Source organism: Mustela nivalis (assembly GCF_964662115.1).
Source record: "Mustela nivalis genome assembly, chromosome: 5".
NCBI lineage: Eukaryota > Metazoa > Chordata > Mammalia > Carnivora > Mustelidae > Mustela > Mustela nivalis.
In genome coordinates this window covers 142,363,829-142,382,946 of record NC_139024.1, presented here as the reverse complement: position 1 = coordinate 142,382,946, position 19,118 = coordinate 142,363,829, and the positions used below count along the sequence as shown (strand labels likewise).

General features: G+C 39.1%; 1 protein-coding gene across 1 annotated transcript in view; it reads right to left on the bottom strand.

The window, feature by feature from the left end:
- The window catches only part of SYCP2L (synaptonemal complex protein 2 like), a gene marked incomplete at its 5' end in the record, with an annotated part of 98,532 nt that extends 84,682 nt beyond the window's left edge, over positions 1-13,850 (bottom strand). The window contains 5 exons of the mRNA XM_082729478.1: positions 270-304; positions 2,441-2,529; positions 2,637-2,722; positions 13,362-13,386; positions 13,746-13,850. Coding sequence (XP_082585604.1) covers positions 270-304; positions 2,441-2,529; positions 2,637-2,722; positions 13,362-13,386; positions 13,746-13,850 — 340 coding nt within the window. The remainder of the gene's footprint in view (positions 1-269; positions 305-2,440; positions 2,530-2,636; positions 2,723-13,361; positions 13,387-13,745) is intronic.
- Positions 13,851-19,118: the final 5,268 nt, after the last annotated feature.

Below are 19,118 nucleotides of genomic sequence, written 5' to 3'. Positions count from 1 at the left end.
AAACAACAACAACAACAAAAGACCAAAAAAACCAAGACCATGTAAATATGGCAAAATGTTAGAATTTGACTAAGCTGGTTGGTGAGGAAATGAGTATTCATGAATTATTCCTTATGGCTTTTAGCATGTTAAAACTTTTCATAAATTAGAAGTGTTCTTCCTATTTTCAACTTGACCATAATTTTTACCCATAGTTCTAAGATGCTCACAAAACCCTCAATTGTCCAATATGTAATACTCTAATATTTAAAATTCTAAACAATTCTTACCACCCACAGTCAAGATTGTCCTTGCAAGGTCTTTCCTGAAACATTTAGATAAATAACATTTTACTGTAGTGTACATAAAACTTTATTGACATTAAAACTTAAAACCAAGATGCAGGGGTGCCTGGGTGGCTCAGTAGTTGGGCATCTGCCTTCTGCTCAGGTCATGATCCCAGAGTCCTGGGATAGAGCTGTCCCTGCCCCCCACCTGTCAGTCTCTGCTCGGTGGGAAGCCTGCTTGTCCCTCTCCCGCTCACCCTGCTTCTGTGTCTCTCTCTCGCTGTCAAATAAAATAAATAAGATCTTAAAGAAAGAAACAAGTTTTCACTGACAAACATTTGAAAAACTAAAAATAAAACCAAGATGTATATTTTTTAAAATATAGAGAGCACACACGAACAAAGGAGAGGGGCAGAGGGAGAAGCAGTCTCCCCTCTGAGCAGGAGCCCAACAGGGGACTTGATCTAGGACCCTGGGATCATGACCTGAGCCAAAGGCAGATGCTTAACTGACTGAGCCCCCCAGACCCCCCACCAAGATGTGTATTTTTGAAATTATTTCAAACTCAGCATCATAATTTCTTAAATGTCAAGAATACATCTTGACATATATTTCTTAAATGTCAAGAAAAGTTAATGACTTAAAAGCATTTTTTAAAAGACGCTTGAGTTCTTATACATTCGGAGGCAGTATTGCTCCTTCTGTAAAGGGAATTCAATTGGAGGAAGTCTGAAGATCAACAAATGCTAAGGGAATTTTATAGTCATCTCACCAACTTGCATGAATATATTTTTTGGATAAATCTTATTAAAAACATAACTGACACCTCAAAGAAATGCTGTGAGTCCTTCCAGTGAGCTCTTGAATAGCTTTTAAAAACTGGTAATTTTATCATTATAATGTAAAAACTTAACCACATTACATCCAACAACAGATTCCCACATTATATAATAATTTCAGCTAAATGCTAACAAGTATGATACTGGTCTTTTAATGTCTCAAATAACTCCCATTTTAAAAAACAGATTGGCCAAGAAATCTCATAGTTCAATTTCTCATAAACAGATTGCTTTGTTACTATTAAAAGAAATCCTTGCCTTAAAATAGTACCACTACTTTGTGCTTGCAGACTTTATATCTAACCTTAAGTCCAGAACATTCCAGACTTTTTAGAACACACAGTAAGGCAGGACCATACGATTAGTTTGAAAATTTACAAGAAAACATCGGATCAGTTGTTCTCCAATTCTAAATATAACATTAAGAGTAATGATTAATTTAACCTAGATAGATATTTTTGAGGAAATATTCAGTAGAAACACTGCATTCTGCAAACACTAGTTAAATGAACAGACATGACAGCAGTGGGCCTTATACTCCCTATCACTTCATTCAGGCCTATAATATGGCGACGTGGCTGCCCTTCCTCTCTTCCATCATGGCTGCAGGTCACGTGAATGACGGCGTACCACAATATGTCAATGATGCTGGTTGGTGGCTAGCACGGTAACACATTTAGGTTCGAATTTTAGAACAGGGTGCTGGATTTGCTTTTCATGGCCACACATTACAAACTTACTCTTGAATTTCAATGTCCCAAGAACTACATAATCCTAACTAGGCCATCAAAAAACAAAACCAAAAAATCCAGTTTTTCCATTTTTGGAAAGCAATACAAATTCCAATGGTATAGCTAAAAGTTGGTAGATTTTGAGCATTTGCTACTAAGTAACATGGTCATCACTTTCAATGGGTTGCTTAATTCAACCTATATAATAACTATCAAGGATTACAGTTGGCTCCATTTTACAGGTGAGCAAAGAGAGGTGGCAAAACCAGATCTCAGTCTGGTCCAGAGTCTATACCCTTAACAATCTCCTAGGAGTCACTATTTTAACTCACATTCACAGAAGAAAAAATAACCTATAGCCCAAGAAAGCATCTCAGCTCACAAACTTGACAAACATATTATTCAAGAAAAACTTAGCAAAGTCTAGCTTTTTCCCCTTAGTCCTCCGTCACTGTTAGCTCTAAGCCTGTGCACAACAGGTGCACAAAGCATTTACTAGAGAAAGCGATGAAGGCATCAGGTCTAAGGAGAACAGAGACAGAGGCAGTACAACCAGAGAGCTTTACCCTTACAGCATCCCATAATCAAGTACAAGGTCACTTACATAAGACGACTTGGGCCTTCCAACAAAGAGAGTCGTCTTCGCTCTTCCTGAGGCATGTCATGCAAAATGGAGTTCAAGGTTTTCAAAGCCTGGAGACAGGGAAAGTATTTACAGGGAAGAAACATGGAGGCCAATTGAACAACATTCTCAAAGGCCTTTATAGCGACTGTTAGCAGATTTGTTATTTGCAACTCACCTCCTGTTGAATCAGATGACTTACAGTCTTTCCTGTCACCAGAAACCCTAAGGTAAATATGAAGGAATCCAAAATCTGCATTTTCCCTGAAAGCATAATTTTAGAAAAAAATCAAGCGGATGCGAAGAAGATAAGGAAGTGAATCCCACAAAACAGGAAGAGGCAAAGACTGGAAACACCATGAAAGCAGAGAACATTTTAGAAATTGAAACAGTCTGGGCAATAAGACAGGGACAAAATACACTTGCAGTGTTTAGACCTTCATTGAGGAAAGGAGCAGCATACACAAAGTGTGGCTGTGTGTGATTACCTTTTCTCAAGCAAAACTACTTTTTCTTTTTTAATCCAGACTGAGTGACAGATATAGAAAGGAGAGCTACTGTAGTTTTGTTGTTTCTCACATTGTATATTTTCCAAAAATGAAAATTTTAAAGATATTATGCTAACAAAAGCAGGGTTTGAACAAAGTATTGACCTTTATTAAATAGCATTAACTGGAGAAACTTCAGTTATTTTTAAGTCAGTACATAGTGAAAAGAAATGGGTATGTGATTATCCTATTATTAATTATGTATATCAATATTAGCAATATATTATGTTAATAGTATTTATTCTAATACTATTAATATTTATTATAATTATCAATATTAATTACTATATAATATTATTTATAAATTATCCTGCTTATTACACTATGATTTCATTTATGCACATTAAGATAAAATTACAGTACAGATATAAAAAGTGAAAACATTTGTGGTATGATCATAACATTACTTTCATAGGCTCAAAGGCGCAATTTTGATATACAGATTTTTTTGTCACATGTCATATATTCACGCCCCATAAAACTCATAAGATTATATGAGCCCCAAACCAGAAAAACAGAAGTTAAAAAAAGATTCATCTTCTATCAAAAAGCCACATTGATACTGCTGGATGATCTCTGGAAATCAAAAGTTTGACTAGGAGCTGTGCCAACAACTTGCCTGCCAGTTTGAAGCCTGAAGATTTCAACACAGCCCAGATGGACAACAGAGGATCCTAAAAACATTTATGTACCTGTTAATTAGCAACTGTCAGGTGTCCTCTTTTCATTTACATAGTAAAGAAAACAAATAGAGCCTTAGAAAAGGGAAAGAGGAACACTGCCAGGTAGCAGAAAAGGGACTTTTTAAGAAGTGCTTTCTTCAGGAAATGAAGATTTAAGAAGCATGTGACTGTTCACAAAAAAAGTAAAAGAACATGAATTCTACGGAAGAGTCCCCACCCACAAAAAGACAGCATGATAACCTGTCCTGAGACACGACATAAAAGCAGCAGTTTTAAAAGTACCTGAGGCATACATGAAAGAGATTGATTTACTAATCTCAGTATGTGGAAGAGGGGCAGGAATCTTTAGGAGACTTCTCTAAGAACAAAAATGTTGGTGGGCACCATTTTTCTTCCTGTCCCTCAGCTTACATAGCTGGACATTTACTAGAGCCAGCAGGAACACGCTCCTCCAGTCTTGCTAGAACCACATGCCCCACCCCCAGTGCTCCCTTACAGACCTGCCCCATCCAACCCACCCGTCTTCACAGCCATCCTTACAAGTGACTCCTACCCCACCACACAATGCAACGTGCCCCAGTGGGAAACCAGCACCACTCCAAAGAGACTACTGCCCTAGAGAGGAGGAAATAATCCTACACACCAGTTTGCCCACAGTTCTAGAAGCCAAGCCTTTTCACTGATCACAGAGGGAGAAAGCCCTGCCATTAGGTATACTTGCAACAAAAAGGCTGATTGCACATACCTAGTCTGACTGCCATCCTCACCCACCAATGAAAGCCTTTGAGCTATACAGGGAGAAAGACTGGTCATCTGATACACTCACACAGAGAGGCTAATTCCAGACCACCAGACTGACTGACCCTATTCACCTATGAACCCACAGAGGACTTACACAGGCCCCTCAATGCTGCATGGATCAAACCCTGCCCAGTGTATCCACAGGAGGCAAAGTAGACCTGTGGAGCTAACTGGGCTGAAAACATAGCTAGACACAACAGTAAGGTATATGCAGCCCACATATGAGATACCCCAGCTTGTGTGGTTCTGATGACTAGAGGGCATGGCACTACAGGGAACCACTGAACTTCTACACAAAACTTTCAAGCCTAGGGGACACAGCTATTCCTCCTTCACATATATAAGACAAACAAGAATATGTACTAAATGAAAGAACAGGACAAAAATCACAGCATAAGAGCTAAAAGAAATGAAGATAAGAAATATGATAGAGAATTCAAAGTAATGGTCATAGAAATATTCACTGGACTTGAAAAGAGTGGATCAAAGTGAGATCAATAAAGATAAAAAATATGAAAAAAAATCAGTCAGATGAATTCAAGAATCAAAACAAAGCAACAACAAAAAGCAAACAACTAGAGGGAATCAATAGTGTATTAGAGGAGACAAAACAGTTTGTGATCTGGAAGACAGGGTAATGCAAGAGAACCAAGCTGAACAGCAAAAAAATAGAAATTGAGAATAGGTTAAGGGAATTCAGCAACATATCAACCACAGTAACATTCACATTGTAAGGATCCCAGAAGATAAGAAATGTGTGGAAAACTTATTTGAAAAAAATAACTGAAAAATTCCCTAAACTGGAGAAGGAAACAGACAACCAGATCCAGGAAGCACAGAGAAATCCTACAAGATGAACCCATGGAGGTCCACACCAAGACACAAATACTAAAAATGACAAAAAGGAGTCAGAGGATATTAAAAGCAGCAAAGGAAAACCATTACATATAAGGGAGACCTCACAAGGCTATCAGCTTATTTTTCAGCAGAAACATTGTGGGCCAGAAGGTAATGGAATGATATATTCAAAGTGCTAATAGGAAAAAACCTATAACCAAGAATATTCTATCCAGCAAGGTTATCATTCAGAATAGAAGAGATAAAAATTTTCTCAAACAAAAGCTAAGACTGTTCATCACCCTTTTAACCAGCTTTACAAGAAAGGTTAAAGGGAATTATTTGAGTGAAAAGAAAAGGCCATTGCTAGAAAGTTATAGGAGGACAAAATTCACAGGTAAAACAACTATAATTATAGTAGATTCAATTATAAAACCAGTTTGTTAACACACTGTAGTAGTACAATCTGCTATATCTACAGAAAAAACAGTCAAGGACAGACAAAAATAAGACGATGCAAAATATATACATAAAACATGGAAGGTAGAGTAAAAATTTGGTGCTTTTAGAATGTGTTCAAACTTAAGTGACTATCAACTTAATAAAGGCTGCTATGACACACAAGATGACATATGCACCTAATGATAATCATAAATTAAAAAACCTCTGATACATATACTCAGAAGTAAAAGGAATCCAAGTGTAACCCTAAAAAAAAAAAAAAAAACCTTCAAACCACAGGGGAAGGGCACCTGGGTGGCTCAGTTGGTTGAGCAACTGCCTTTAGCTCGTGATCCCAGAGCCCTGGAATTGGGCCCCGCATCAGGTTCCCTGCTTGGCAGGGAGTCTGCCTCTCCCTCATCCTCTCCCAAATAGATCAATAAAATATTAATTTAAAAAAAGAACCACAGGGACGCCTGGGTGGCTCAGTTGGTTAAGCAGCTGCCTTCGGCTCAGGTCATGATCCCAGTGTCCTGGGATGGAGTCCCACATCAGGCTCCTTGCTCAGCAGGGAACCTGCTTCTCCCTCTGCCTCTGCCTGCCATTCTGTCTGCCTGTGCTCGCTCTCTCCCCCCTCTCTCTGATAAATAAATAAAATCTTAAAAAAAAAAAAAAAAAGAACCACAGGGGAAGAAACCAGAAGATACATAACTAAAAAACAACTGAAAAACAATTAAAATGCCAATACATACCTGTTGATTACTTTAAATGTATATGGACTCTTACCATCATAGGGACGATAGGGTAAGAAAACCCTAAGTGACCTCCTCCCACAGATATAAATTGTTAACACTCAACAGAGCAAATAACCCAGAAAACAACCTGAACACAGGCACAACGAACTCGACAAAGGCACAGAAGAGGCCATATTGGAGAGGATAAGAAGGGTGGAGAGGAAGTGAGAAGCCAAACTGACAGCAGCCATTCATGGCCGGGAGGAGGGAGCAGCCCCAGAAATGAAGGGAGAGAAACATGCTATACACCAAGGATTCCCACACAAAAAAGGTGAATTCCCACAACAGCAGGGGACACACAACACATAAGGGATACCTAAAGGACCAAGTTCTAGTGAAGAGGGGACATTGTACCACAGGAAAATATAGGACCCTTCCTTCAAAAGGCTATTGTTTTTACAAGCAGGAGACAGAGCAGACTTTCCAAACACACACACAGACACAAAATTGGAACAGTCCAGTCTCATTTTGTCTAAAGAACAGGAAAAGACTATGAAAAGAGACATAAAGTGAATATAAGTAATATGGCTGATAAATTCAGAATAAGGATCATAAAATATACAATGGACTTAAAAGCAGAGGATATAAGAGAAACCATTAACAAAGATTAAATACACATACATACACATACATACACACACCCCCCAAAAATCACAAAAACAAAATAAACAAAAACATGAACCAGAGGAGTGCACCTCGGTGGCCCAGTTGGTTAAGTGTCTGCCTTTGGTTCAGGTCATGATCTCAGGTCCCGGGATCAAGCCCTGCATCAGTCTCCCTACAGGAGAGACTTCTCCCTCTCCTGTTCCCCCTGCTTGTGAGCACTCTAATAAAATCTTAAAGTCAAAATAAAAGAACCAGAGGAGCTCCTGGATGGCACAGTTGGTTAAATGTCTGACTCTGGGCTCAGTTGTGATCTCAGGGTTATAAGTTCCAGTCCTATGTTGAGCTTTGTGCTCAGCATTGACTATGCTTGTGACAATCTTTCCCTCTCCCTTTACCCTCCCCTCACTGTGCACATGCACGCTTTAAAATAAATCTTAAAAGATAGAAGAACCAGAGATGAACACAATGAGGCTAAAAATATACTAGATGAAATCAATCAGCTAAAGAAAGGAAAGGAGTGAATTAACATGAAAGATGGTAATAATGGAAAGTAATCAAACTGAGCAGGTGAGAAAAAAATAGGCAAAATGAGAATTGACTTAGGGAGTTCAGTAATCCCATCAAAATCACATTAAGGGATCTCAGAAGGAGATGAACAAAAAGGGGGCAGAAAAATCTATTTGAAGTAGTGCTGAAAATTTCCCTAATCTGGGCAAGGAAACAGATGTCCATATCCAGGAGGCATAGAGCTCTCCCAACAAAAACAAAAACAAAAAAAATTTTTTTTAAATCAACCCAAAGATGTCCACCCTGAGACAGCAGTTAAAAATGGCAAAATGCAGTAATAAAGAGAATTTTAAAAGCAGCAAACTAGTTATATATGTTTGAGGGGAAACACACACACACACACACACACACACAAGCCAATCTTTCAGCAGAAAACTTCTAGGCCTGAAGAGAATGATATGATGTATTCAAAGTGCTGAAAGGAAGAAAATCTGTAACCTGGAGCTAGTTCTTTGAAAAAGATCAAAGAAATTGATAAACCTCTAGCTAGACTCACAAACGGCAACACAACAGCAACAAAAATCCTTCCACACCTAAAGTCACAAGTGAAATAATCCACACCACAGAAATACAAGAGATTTTAAAAAGTGTATGCCAACAAACTGAACAACCTAGAAGAAATGGGTAATTCCTAGAAACATAACCTTTTAAAACTGTATCAGGAAGAAGTGGAAAATTTGAACAGACTGATTACCAGCAATGAAACTGGATCAGTGATCAAAAAATTCCCAACAAACAAAAGTCCAGGACCAGATGGCTTCACAGGAGAAGCTACCAAACATTTAGGAGAAAAAACAGGGTACCTGGGTTTCTGGATTTCAGCCCAGGTCATGAACTCAGGGTTGTGAGACTGAGCCTGGTGGTGGGCTCTGTATTGGGCATGAAACCTGCTTAAGATTCTCTCCACCCACCCCTGCTGCCATCTTTCCTTTTCCTCCTCCTGTGCTTCCCCACCCCCAACATTTAAAAAGTGAGGGTGCGGGGAGAGGAGTTAATACCTATTTGTCTCAAACTATTCTTTAAAAAAAAATAAATAAAAGGAAGGAGAATTCCAAGTTCATTCTATGAGGCCAACATTTCCCTGATCCCAAACCCAGATAAAGATACCACATACACCCACAGGAGTGAACAAACCAATTATCTCTAATATAAGAAGTTTAAAAAAAAATTAGCAAAGAAAAGAAAAACCACAGATACATTAAAAAAAAAAAAAGTCACTCACCATGATCAAGTGAAATGTATTCCTGGGATATAAGGGTGTTTCAGGGTCACAAATAAATGAAATATAAAAGAACATTTTAATAGACATTGTCCTTTGTCAAATGTTTGTTCTATATCTGTTCATGATTAAAACCCTCAAAAAGTCAGTTTGGAGGGAACATAACTAAGGTCTTTTATGAAAACCCACAGCTAACATCATTACTCAATGGGGGAAACAGAGCTTTTCCCCCTAAGGTCAGGAACAAGGCAAGGATGCCCACTGTCACCTTTTATTAACACAATACTGGAAGTCCTAGCCCCAGCACTTAGACAACAAAGAAATAAAAAGACATCCAAATTGGTAAGAATGAAGTAAAATACATTATTTGCAGATGACCATATTCTATATAGAAAACCTAAAGACTTCACCAAAAAACTAGAACTGATAAAGGAATTCAGTAAAGTTGTAGGATATAAAAATCAATGTACAGAAGTCTACTGCATTTCTATACACCAATAAAGAAACAAAGAAGAAACTTTAAGAAAACAATCCCATGGACAACTGTACCAAACAAAATACTTAGGAATAAACTTAACTAAAGAGGTTAAGAACTATACTCTGAAAACTAAAAAACATTGAGGAAACAAATTGAAGAGGGCACAAATAGGAAGAGAATTCATGCTTATAGATTGGAAGAATATTAAGACGTCCATAGTACCCAAAGCAGTCTACGGATTTAATGCCATCCCTATCAAAATAATAACAGCATTTTTCTCAACTAGAACAATTCTAAAATTTGTATTGAACCACATGAGATCCCAAATAGCCACAGCAATCTTGAAAAAGCTGTATGTAGCACAATGCCAGTTTCCACATTATAATATAGTAAACAAAAAAGTATGGTACTGGCACAAAAACAGAGACAAAGGTTAATAGAACAGAAGAGAAAGTCTAGAAACAAACCCATGATTATATGGTTACTTAATCTTTGACAAAGCAGGAAAGACTATTCAATGGGAAAAAAGATAATCTAGTTAGTCTAGTCTTTTTAACACATGGTGCTGGGAAAACTGGGCAGCTATATGCTAAAGAATGAAATCATATTACTTTCACCATACACAAAAATAAACTCAAAATGGATCCAAGACCTAAATTTGAGATCTAAAAGCCATAAAAACCATAAACGAGAGCAGAGGTGTTAAGGTCTCTGACATCAGCCATACGTTTGTCTAGATAGGTCTCCTGAGGCAAGAGAAACAAAAGCAAAAATAAACTGCTGGGACTTCATCAAAATAAAAAGCTTCCCTACAATGAAGGAAATAGCCAATGAAACTAGAAGACAACCTGCTGAATGGAAGAAGATATTTGCAAATGACATATCCAGTAAAGGGTTAGTATTCAAAATATGTAAAGAACTTATAGAACCCAACACCGAAGAAATAAACTAATTGAAAAATGGGCAGAAGACATGAACAGGCATTTCTAAGACAACATGCAGATGGCCAACTGACACATGAAGAGATGCTCACGTCACTCATCATGAAAAAATGTTCCATGTCACTCATCAGGAAAGTACAAATCAAAACTAATGAGATATCACCTCATACCTGTTGGAATGGCTAAAATCAACAAAGAAACAAGTGTTGGTGAGGATATGGAGATAAAGGAACTGTCTCATACTGTTGGTGGCAACGCGAGCTGGTGCAGCTGCTGTGGAAGACGGTATGGAGGTTCCTCAGAAACTTCTATGAGCCAGTATTCACACTAGTGTGTATTGAGCCAGAGAATACAAAAACTCTAATTTGAAGGATGTACCCCTATGCTTACAGTAGATTTACAAAAGCCACTTTATGGAAATTGCCAAAGTGTCCACCGATGAATGGAAAAAATGTGGCATGTGTATGTATGTGTATGTCTGTGTGTGTATATATATATATACACACACACAGAGAACAGATTGTTCAGCCATAAGAATGAAGTTGTGCCATTTGCAACAATATCTAGAGAGTAAAATGCTAAGCAAGATAGTCCAGCCATAGAAAGACAAATACCATACGATCTCACCCCTATGTGGAATTTAACAAAGAAAAAACCCCCACAAACCAAAAAATAGACTCTTAACTACAGAGAATAAGCAGATGGTTATCAGAGGGGAGGTGGGCAAGCAGATGGATGAAATAGGTGAAGGGGATTAAGAATATACTTATGGTGAGCACTAATGTATAAAATTGTTAGATCACTATGTTGTACACCTGAAACTAATATAACACTGTTAACTATATTGAAATTAAATTTTTTAAGAAGGGAAGAAGCTGAAAAAATTTTAAAACACATTCACAAATTTTCAGGGTACCCCCCCCAAAAAAAGATCAATATATAGAAATCTGTTGTGTTTCTATATACTAATAATGAACTAGTAGAAAGACTAAGAAAATAATACCATGTATAATTGCATTACAATATTTAGGAATAAGTTTAATCAAGGAGGGGATAGACCTATATTTTAAGAACAGTAAAACATTAATTAAAAAAAAAAAAACCACTGAAGATACAAATAAATGGATATACCATGCTCTTGAATTGGAAGAATATTGTTTAAATATCCATACTACCCAAAGTAATCTACAGGTTCAATGCAATTCCTAGCAAAATACCTATGGTATTTTCCACGGAACCAGAACAAATAATCTTAAGATTTGTATGGAACCAAAAAAGATACCAAATAACAAAGCAATCTTGGGAAAGTAGATGGAGGTATCGTGCTTCCGGATTTCAAACCATATTACAAAGCTACAGTAATCAAAGTAGTATGGTATTACTAGCACAAAAATATATACCTAGTGCAACAGAACAGAGGTCAGAGAAACTCCTACTCATCTAGTCAATCTATAACAAAAGAGGCAGGTATATACAGGGCAGATGTCGGTGAAGATGTGGAGAAAAAGGAACATGTGTAGACAGTTGTTGGGAACGAAAACCAGTACAGCCCCCAGAACAGTATGGAGGCTCCTCAAAAAATTACACATACCGTTTTGATGTAGTCATTTCACTACTAGGTATTCACTCAAAGAAAGTGAAAACACTAATTTGAAAAGATCTATGCACCTCTATGTTTATAACAGCATTATTTGTAACAGCCAAGCGGTGGGCGAAACTCAAGGGTCCAGCAGTGGATGAATGGGAAAAGATATGGTAGATACTATGGACTGGAACTCAAACATAAAAAGATGAGATCTTGCCATTTACAACACAGATGGACCCAAGGGCATTAACCCTAAGTGAAACAAATCAGAAATCCACGATTTCACTTCTATGTGGAATCCAGAAAATAAATGAACAACAACAAAACAGATTTTTAAATGTAAAGGACAAAGGTGATTGCCCGAGGGGAGGTGGGTCGGGGATCGGCCAAAGAGACGAAGGGGATCCAGAGTTACAAACCTCCTGTCACAAGTCAGAGATGAGCAGCACAGCCGGAGGAGTGCTAACAACGCGAACTCCATCTCTGGCCTCCGACTCCGTGTCTTATTTGTATTCGCGCCGTGACCTGCCTCGGGGCTCCATGCCCCATGGAGAAGGGGGGTCCTGACTGGAATATGCAGTCTCATTCTGACTGACCGTCCCTTAAGTAAGGCCCAGAAGCCCCCACTGCAGGGAACTAGTACAGATCTCCGGTGCACAGCTGGTACGGCTTGAGACAACTACCCTTGACCCGACCACCATGCTCCTCACACTATACAGGCTGCGGATTAAGGCCCGGACTTGGCAGCGAACGGCTGCCTAGCTCGGGGATCACTGGTCTGCTCCATCCCACCACCCCCCATCAGTAAGTTATCCTGAATATAGCTGTGTAAACAGTACAGAAGGCTTGCTTCTTTCTTCTTCTTTCTTACAATGCCTTCTCAGAGAGTATGAACAATACTGCAATAATGTTATAAGATGACAGAGCATTAAGTCATGTACCTAATTGTCAGATGGCTATATTGTACCCCCAAAACTCTAAGTCAACTGTACTTACATTGAAACTTATTAAAACATTGACAGAGAGAGAGAGAGAGAACGTGCACAAGCGCATAAGCAGGGGTACCAGCAGAGAGGGAGGAAGCAACAGACTCCCCGCTGAGCTGGGAGCCCCAGCCAGGACTCCATCCCAGGACCCTGGGATCATGACCTGAGGCAAAGACAAACACTTAACCAACTGAGCCCCCCAGGTGTCCCGCATTAAAAATATTTAATACAAAATAAAATGGACCTCAGGCAAATCAAGACATACTTTATAACAAAATCTGTTACTACAGGACAACCCGGGGTAGGAGGCCAATAAAGCCAAGTACTGAAACATGTTTTACTTTTACATGTTATTTAGATGAATATTTATACCAGAATATTCTAATAAATAATCAATTTAGTTATAAATATACTTACCTTTACTACTACTCCTGGAAATAATCTAGAAAGAAAAAGTAAAGCTTGTATTATTTTATAAACCATTATCAACTATAACATTAATTCATTAGACTTGATATTTCTCTAATAGGCAGGAGTGGACTTTCATTAGTAGGAAAAAGAAATAAATCCTATCTGACCTTCAGTCACTATTAAAATCAGCTGATCTCCCTGAAATAGTTGAATAATGTATGCATGAAAAGAAATCACTTTTTTCTATAGCATTGGTTATATATGGTTTCTTTTTCATGTATTTCAATAAAATATGAGAGTATTGGCAAAACCCACATCTTAGAAAACAAGTTTTATAAATAACTTGAAGATTCTGCCAATTACCAATGGTCTCTGTCCTTGCTTCCTTACCAAGGCTGTGTCAAAGAAGTCTTCTAGAACATCAGTCAGGGATGTGTCGGACGCTGACTCTGCCATGGTCAGAAATGCAGTTGTTTTTTCAAACCAGGAAACCATGTACACAAGAGAAGAAACAATGATGGAACTTTCTGTGACTGTGTAACTACGGTCTATTCAATAAAGTTTCATAAATCTTTTACCAGAACAAAATAGTTTTAGAGACTGGTTTCTAGAACATTTCAGGTAGACCTCTAAGGCCTCCATCTAGAACTCTCCAGAATCAAGTCCTACTGCTAGAGGGTTGTACCAATAAGTTCTCAGATACTGACCAGAGTTGGCCAGGATTGATGCCAAAAAGTCCTATATAGGGGCTAGTGATTAAAGATTGAGATAAATGGGCCTCCCCAACACAGCAGCAATTTTGTCATCTAGGAGGCTGGAAAAAAACTATTCAAAGAATATGCAGAATTTGGAAAGTGCTCCAGAAGTAAGTTAGTACAGTATATATGCTTCAGGCCAATCTTCTGCCAAAAGCTTCCTGCTGATTGGAGATTTGTTTTCCTGTAGGAACGTATATCCCCATTCCTATTAAGTTGCTAGGATTGGTAGGATTTAAAGTAAACGCATATAAACCCTCCTAGAATGTTTATTCAAAAAAAGGGAGGGCCATCTTTAGACCATTTTGGCTTATAAAAATAATCCTGTGAGCATAGTTTGACATTTTCAATTGAACACGTAGTATGAAGAGTTCGTAATGAAAAAATCTTAGAGGAGGGAGCCTTAGAAACTTGGTTCACTTTGGAGCCAAGAACCCAAAGCAGCCCAGCTGGAGACCATGGACAGACCAATCCACTGGCAACCTTAACTGTACATTAGGAAAACCCGGAGAGCTTTGAAACCCCTGATGCCTTAGACCCATCACAGACCCAGTACATCGCTCTCTCCGGAGCGGGGACCCAGAGAGGGCTTTTTAAAGCTCTCCAGGGGCTTCTAATGCACAGTGAGGGGGGAGGGCCACTACGGAGTTCTAAGGGATGCTTCTTTGATCTCAAACCAGGCAAAGATTTGTACTAGATTGAACCATCCACCCTCTGAAGCAAACTTTTCTCCAAAAGCTTAAGGGAAGGGGATAAAAAATGCCTTCTATACAGCGGAACTCACTGCTAAGGCGGTATTTCCCCCTTCCTATAGTCCTACTCTGAATTGCATGCTTTTAAGTCTGTTTGTCATGATTCCATTCACCACCCTAAATCCTATTCCCCTCTCAGCACACCAGAATATGTTGAGCAGAGATTCAGAGAAGAGGGCAGTGCCACATTTTTGATCAAGACTTGGGATTAGAAAATCACTCTCTGGGACCTACTTCTATGCCATGATCATACATATCCCTACAGCTGTGGGATTACCAGAAACCAGACAAAAGAGTTATTTACAGATGTACTAGGTTCTTCTTCCTTCTTCCACTTCTTCTTCCTTCTTCCACTTCTTCTTCCTTCTTCCACTTCTTCTTCCTTCTTCCACTTCTTCCTTCTTCCACTTCTTCCTTCTTCCACTTCTTCCTTCTTCCACTTCTTCTTCCTTCTTCCACTTCTTCTTCCTTCTTCCACTTCTTCTTCCTTCTTCCACTTCTTCTTCCTTCTTCCACTTCTTCTTCCTTCTTCCACTTCTTCTTCCTTCTTCCACTTCTTCTTCCTTCTTCCACTTCTTCTTTCTTCTTCCACTTCTTCTTTCTTCTTCCACTTCTTCTTTCTTCTTCCACTACTACTTCTTCCACTACTTCTTCCACTACTTCTACTACTACTTCTACTACTACTTCTACTACTACTTCTACTACTACTTCTACTACTACTTCTACTACTACTTCTACTACTACTTCTACTACTACTTCTACTACTACGGTAGAAGACAAGTTGCTTAATTCTCCAGGATCTTAGGGTATGGGACTAAATACTTTCCTTTCCACAGGAAATTCTTACTCTGGGGAGAATAATTTCCCAATGCCTTTTGAGTTGACCTGCAAATCTAATCAACTTTAGAAGTATAGAATCTAGGGGTGCTTGGGTGACTCAGTGGGTTAAGCCTCTGCCTTCAGCTCAGGTCATGACCTCAGGGTCCTGGGATAGAGCCCAGAATCAGGCTCTCTGCTCAGAAGGGAGCCTTCTCTCTCTCTCTCTCTCTCTCTCTCTCTCTCTCTCTCTTTCTCTCTCTGCTACTTGTGATCTCTGTCAAATAAATAAATAGAAAAAAAAAATAAAGAACCTAGTATCCCATCCACTTTGACAGTATCAATCTATTTTTCTTTGGCCAAAACCTACATGAAACAGAACAGGCTTTAGAATGTGCCTAAGTTCTGGTTCTCAAATTTCCATCGCCAAGCAGAATTCCAACAGAATATGGAAATTTCCATTTGATTTCAAAACTCCAGTGGAAATTTGATCTGACCCTTTAAATCTTGGAGGGTTTTTTTTTCAAGATTTTATTTATTTGACAGAGATCACAAGTAGGGGGTGGGGGAGCAGGCTTTCTGTGGAGCACAGAGCCTAAATGCAATGCGGGCTGGATCCCAGGTCTCTGGGATCATGACCTGAGCCTGAAGGCAGAGGCTTAACCCACTGAGCCACCCAGGCACCCCTTGGAGGGGTATTTTTAAAATCTGAACAGAAAATCAGGTTGGGACAGATCCCAACTCATCTTCCCCTGCCCCAGAACAAAACAAAACAAAAAACCAATCAGCTTAGGGTTCCAAGTCACGGTGGGGGTGGGCGGGTGCTGTATATCCTGTTCCCCTTCCTTTGAAGTGGTTTTACCCCCTCTTCCCCATCTCCTGTCATCTATGTAACTATATGAGGGAGTTAGGAGGCACTATGTGCAAAATGAAATATAGAGTTTACTTAAGCAAAACGCTTAGATTCATCCCCCCCCCCGCCCCCCACCCTCCAAACGGTTTTAAAATCCCTGAGAGGAGTTAGGGAAAGCCTGGTGTTTATTCGCTCTTCCCTCAACCCCCAGAGGAGGGGGTGCCACATAGTTAGAGTCACTTTAAAGTTTGAAGAAAAAAAAAAAAATAGGGAAGTGGTGGCGCCCGGGGAGATTTCCCTGAGCCAACCTGGTCTTTTTTTTAAAACGGATAATATTTTTAAAATTATGTATGGTAATATACAACATGTAATCACACATCATATTAAGATATAGAACATTTCTACTCCATAAACTTTCCCAGGGCTGCTCTCTAGTCACTATCACCACCAGTGTTAGCCACTGTTTTGTCTTCTAGAACCATAGGTTAGTTTAGCCTTAAATTTCATATGAATAAATCATATTCCATATACTCATCTAGGACCACTTTCACTTTTTTTTATTGTGTTAGATCACCATAAAATACATCATTAGTTTTTGATGCAGTGTTCCAAGATTCGTTGTCTAACACCCAGTGCTCCAGGCAATACATGCCCTCCTTAATACCCACCACCAGCCTCCTTCATGCCCCCCAAAACCTTGTTTGTTTCTCAGAGTCCACAGTCTCTCATGGTTCCTCTTCCCCTCCAATCTCCCCCAATTCTCTTTTCCTTTCCGTCTCCTAATGTCCTCCACAGTATATGTTCCACAAGTACGTGAAACCCTAAGATAACAGACTTTCTCTGCTTCCTTGAGCAGGGGCCTTGCTAATCTCATATCATTCCAATTTTAGTATATGTGCTGAAGCGAGCATGCCAACCTGGTCTGACTAAACATCAGATACTAGAGTCCGGAGGGGGGTGGCCGGGAAGAGATTTTGGAACCAGCCAGATCATGCATGCTCCTGCCCCTCTATCTTCCCTCATCTCCTCACCAACAAATCAACATCTAAAAGGGCTGCAAAATCTGCTCCTGAAAAGAGGGATATAACAAGAGATTTAATAAACTCTGTTTTGCTTCCAGATGCCATTGTCCAAGCATAATAGTACCCTCTGGTTAATCCCTAAAACACAGAATAAACAGTCACAATTGCCTGAATTAGAATAAGCATTCTAATAAGTATAAGTATTTTTGCTCTTTGTTTTCTCAGATTCAACGGAGTTTCACGTTTGGAAAAATAGGCTGTGGCAAGGGGAAGTTTTTGATCATTTATCCAAAATCAGTCTTGTTACTCATGTCTATTAAAATAGCTTTTAGAGCCTTTGAGTGGAGGGGCATGTCATAGTTACTCCCGACTCAGGCTATATTCAAGTGAAATTCACTAAAATAATTAAAACCTGCGACTACAACATTGGCTGGTCAAGGGGAGAAGAGGGAAGGTCGGGCTCATCTCTGCAGACCCCCAGAGCACGCAGCACATATACAAACAACCTGTCCTGAACTTCATGTTTGCTGATAAAGACTGTAGGCATCCCTACCAATTTTCCAAGTTCGATTGCAAAGGAACAAACTACCAAACTAGATAACTGGTTTCATTCCAGTTCTTTAAATGACTCAAGGCCATACAAAATTAAAACAAGACCCTTATCTTTGGGATCAGTCCCTGCTGGATCAGCAAAGGCTCCTCTTCTTTGAGGCCGTCAATGAAGAATCGTTGAAGACATTTCAGCAACAGCGCAACATGTCGAAATTCATTTTTCTCCAGTTGCTGGGTATTAGACCACACAAAGTTAAAACCTTACAATGAAATTATTAAGGGAGTGGATCCTAAAAGTTCTCAGCACAAAGAAATTTTTTTTTAGGTTTTAAGTAATCTCTATTCCCGACACGGGGCTCGAACTCATGCCCCCTTGCTTTTCTGCCTCAGCCAGCCAGGTGCCCTTCATCACAAGGAAATTTTCTATTTTGTATCTAGGAGATGACAGATGTTAAATAAATTTGTTGTGGTCATCATTTCCCAGTACATGTCAGTCACAGCACTATATCATACCCCTTGAAGATACAGCGCTAAGGGTCAATTATACCCCCAATAAAACTTGGGGGGTGGGGAAGCATTCAGAATAATTATACATTGGTATTCTCCCTCCCCCCCACACACACACAATCTTTACTTGCCTTATTTATGGATCTGTCAAGATAATAGAATACAAGATGATTGTATTTTTGAGGAATGCGGCTTTCTCTCTGTTGAAAATACTCTTTTATTTTCTGAAATCCTTTATCATGAAAAGCATCCATAATAAGTGATTGAAGCTGGAAAGTTGAATAGTTTGCAAATTATTTCCCCCCCAAGAATATTTGTTTCATAGTCCTATTTCTATCAATAATTCAGTGTGGAATTAATAGAGGATAAATGTAGTTCTATCTTGAACAGTAAATCATTTAGCAATCATTGCAAGCGGCCTTAAGCCAACAAGCTCAAAACCTGTTTTGTGGACCATCAGCAGAATGGCCATCACCAGGGGACTGATTAGGAATCAGAAACACCGG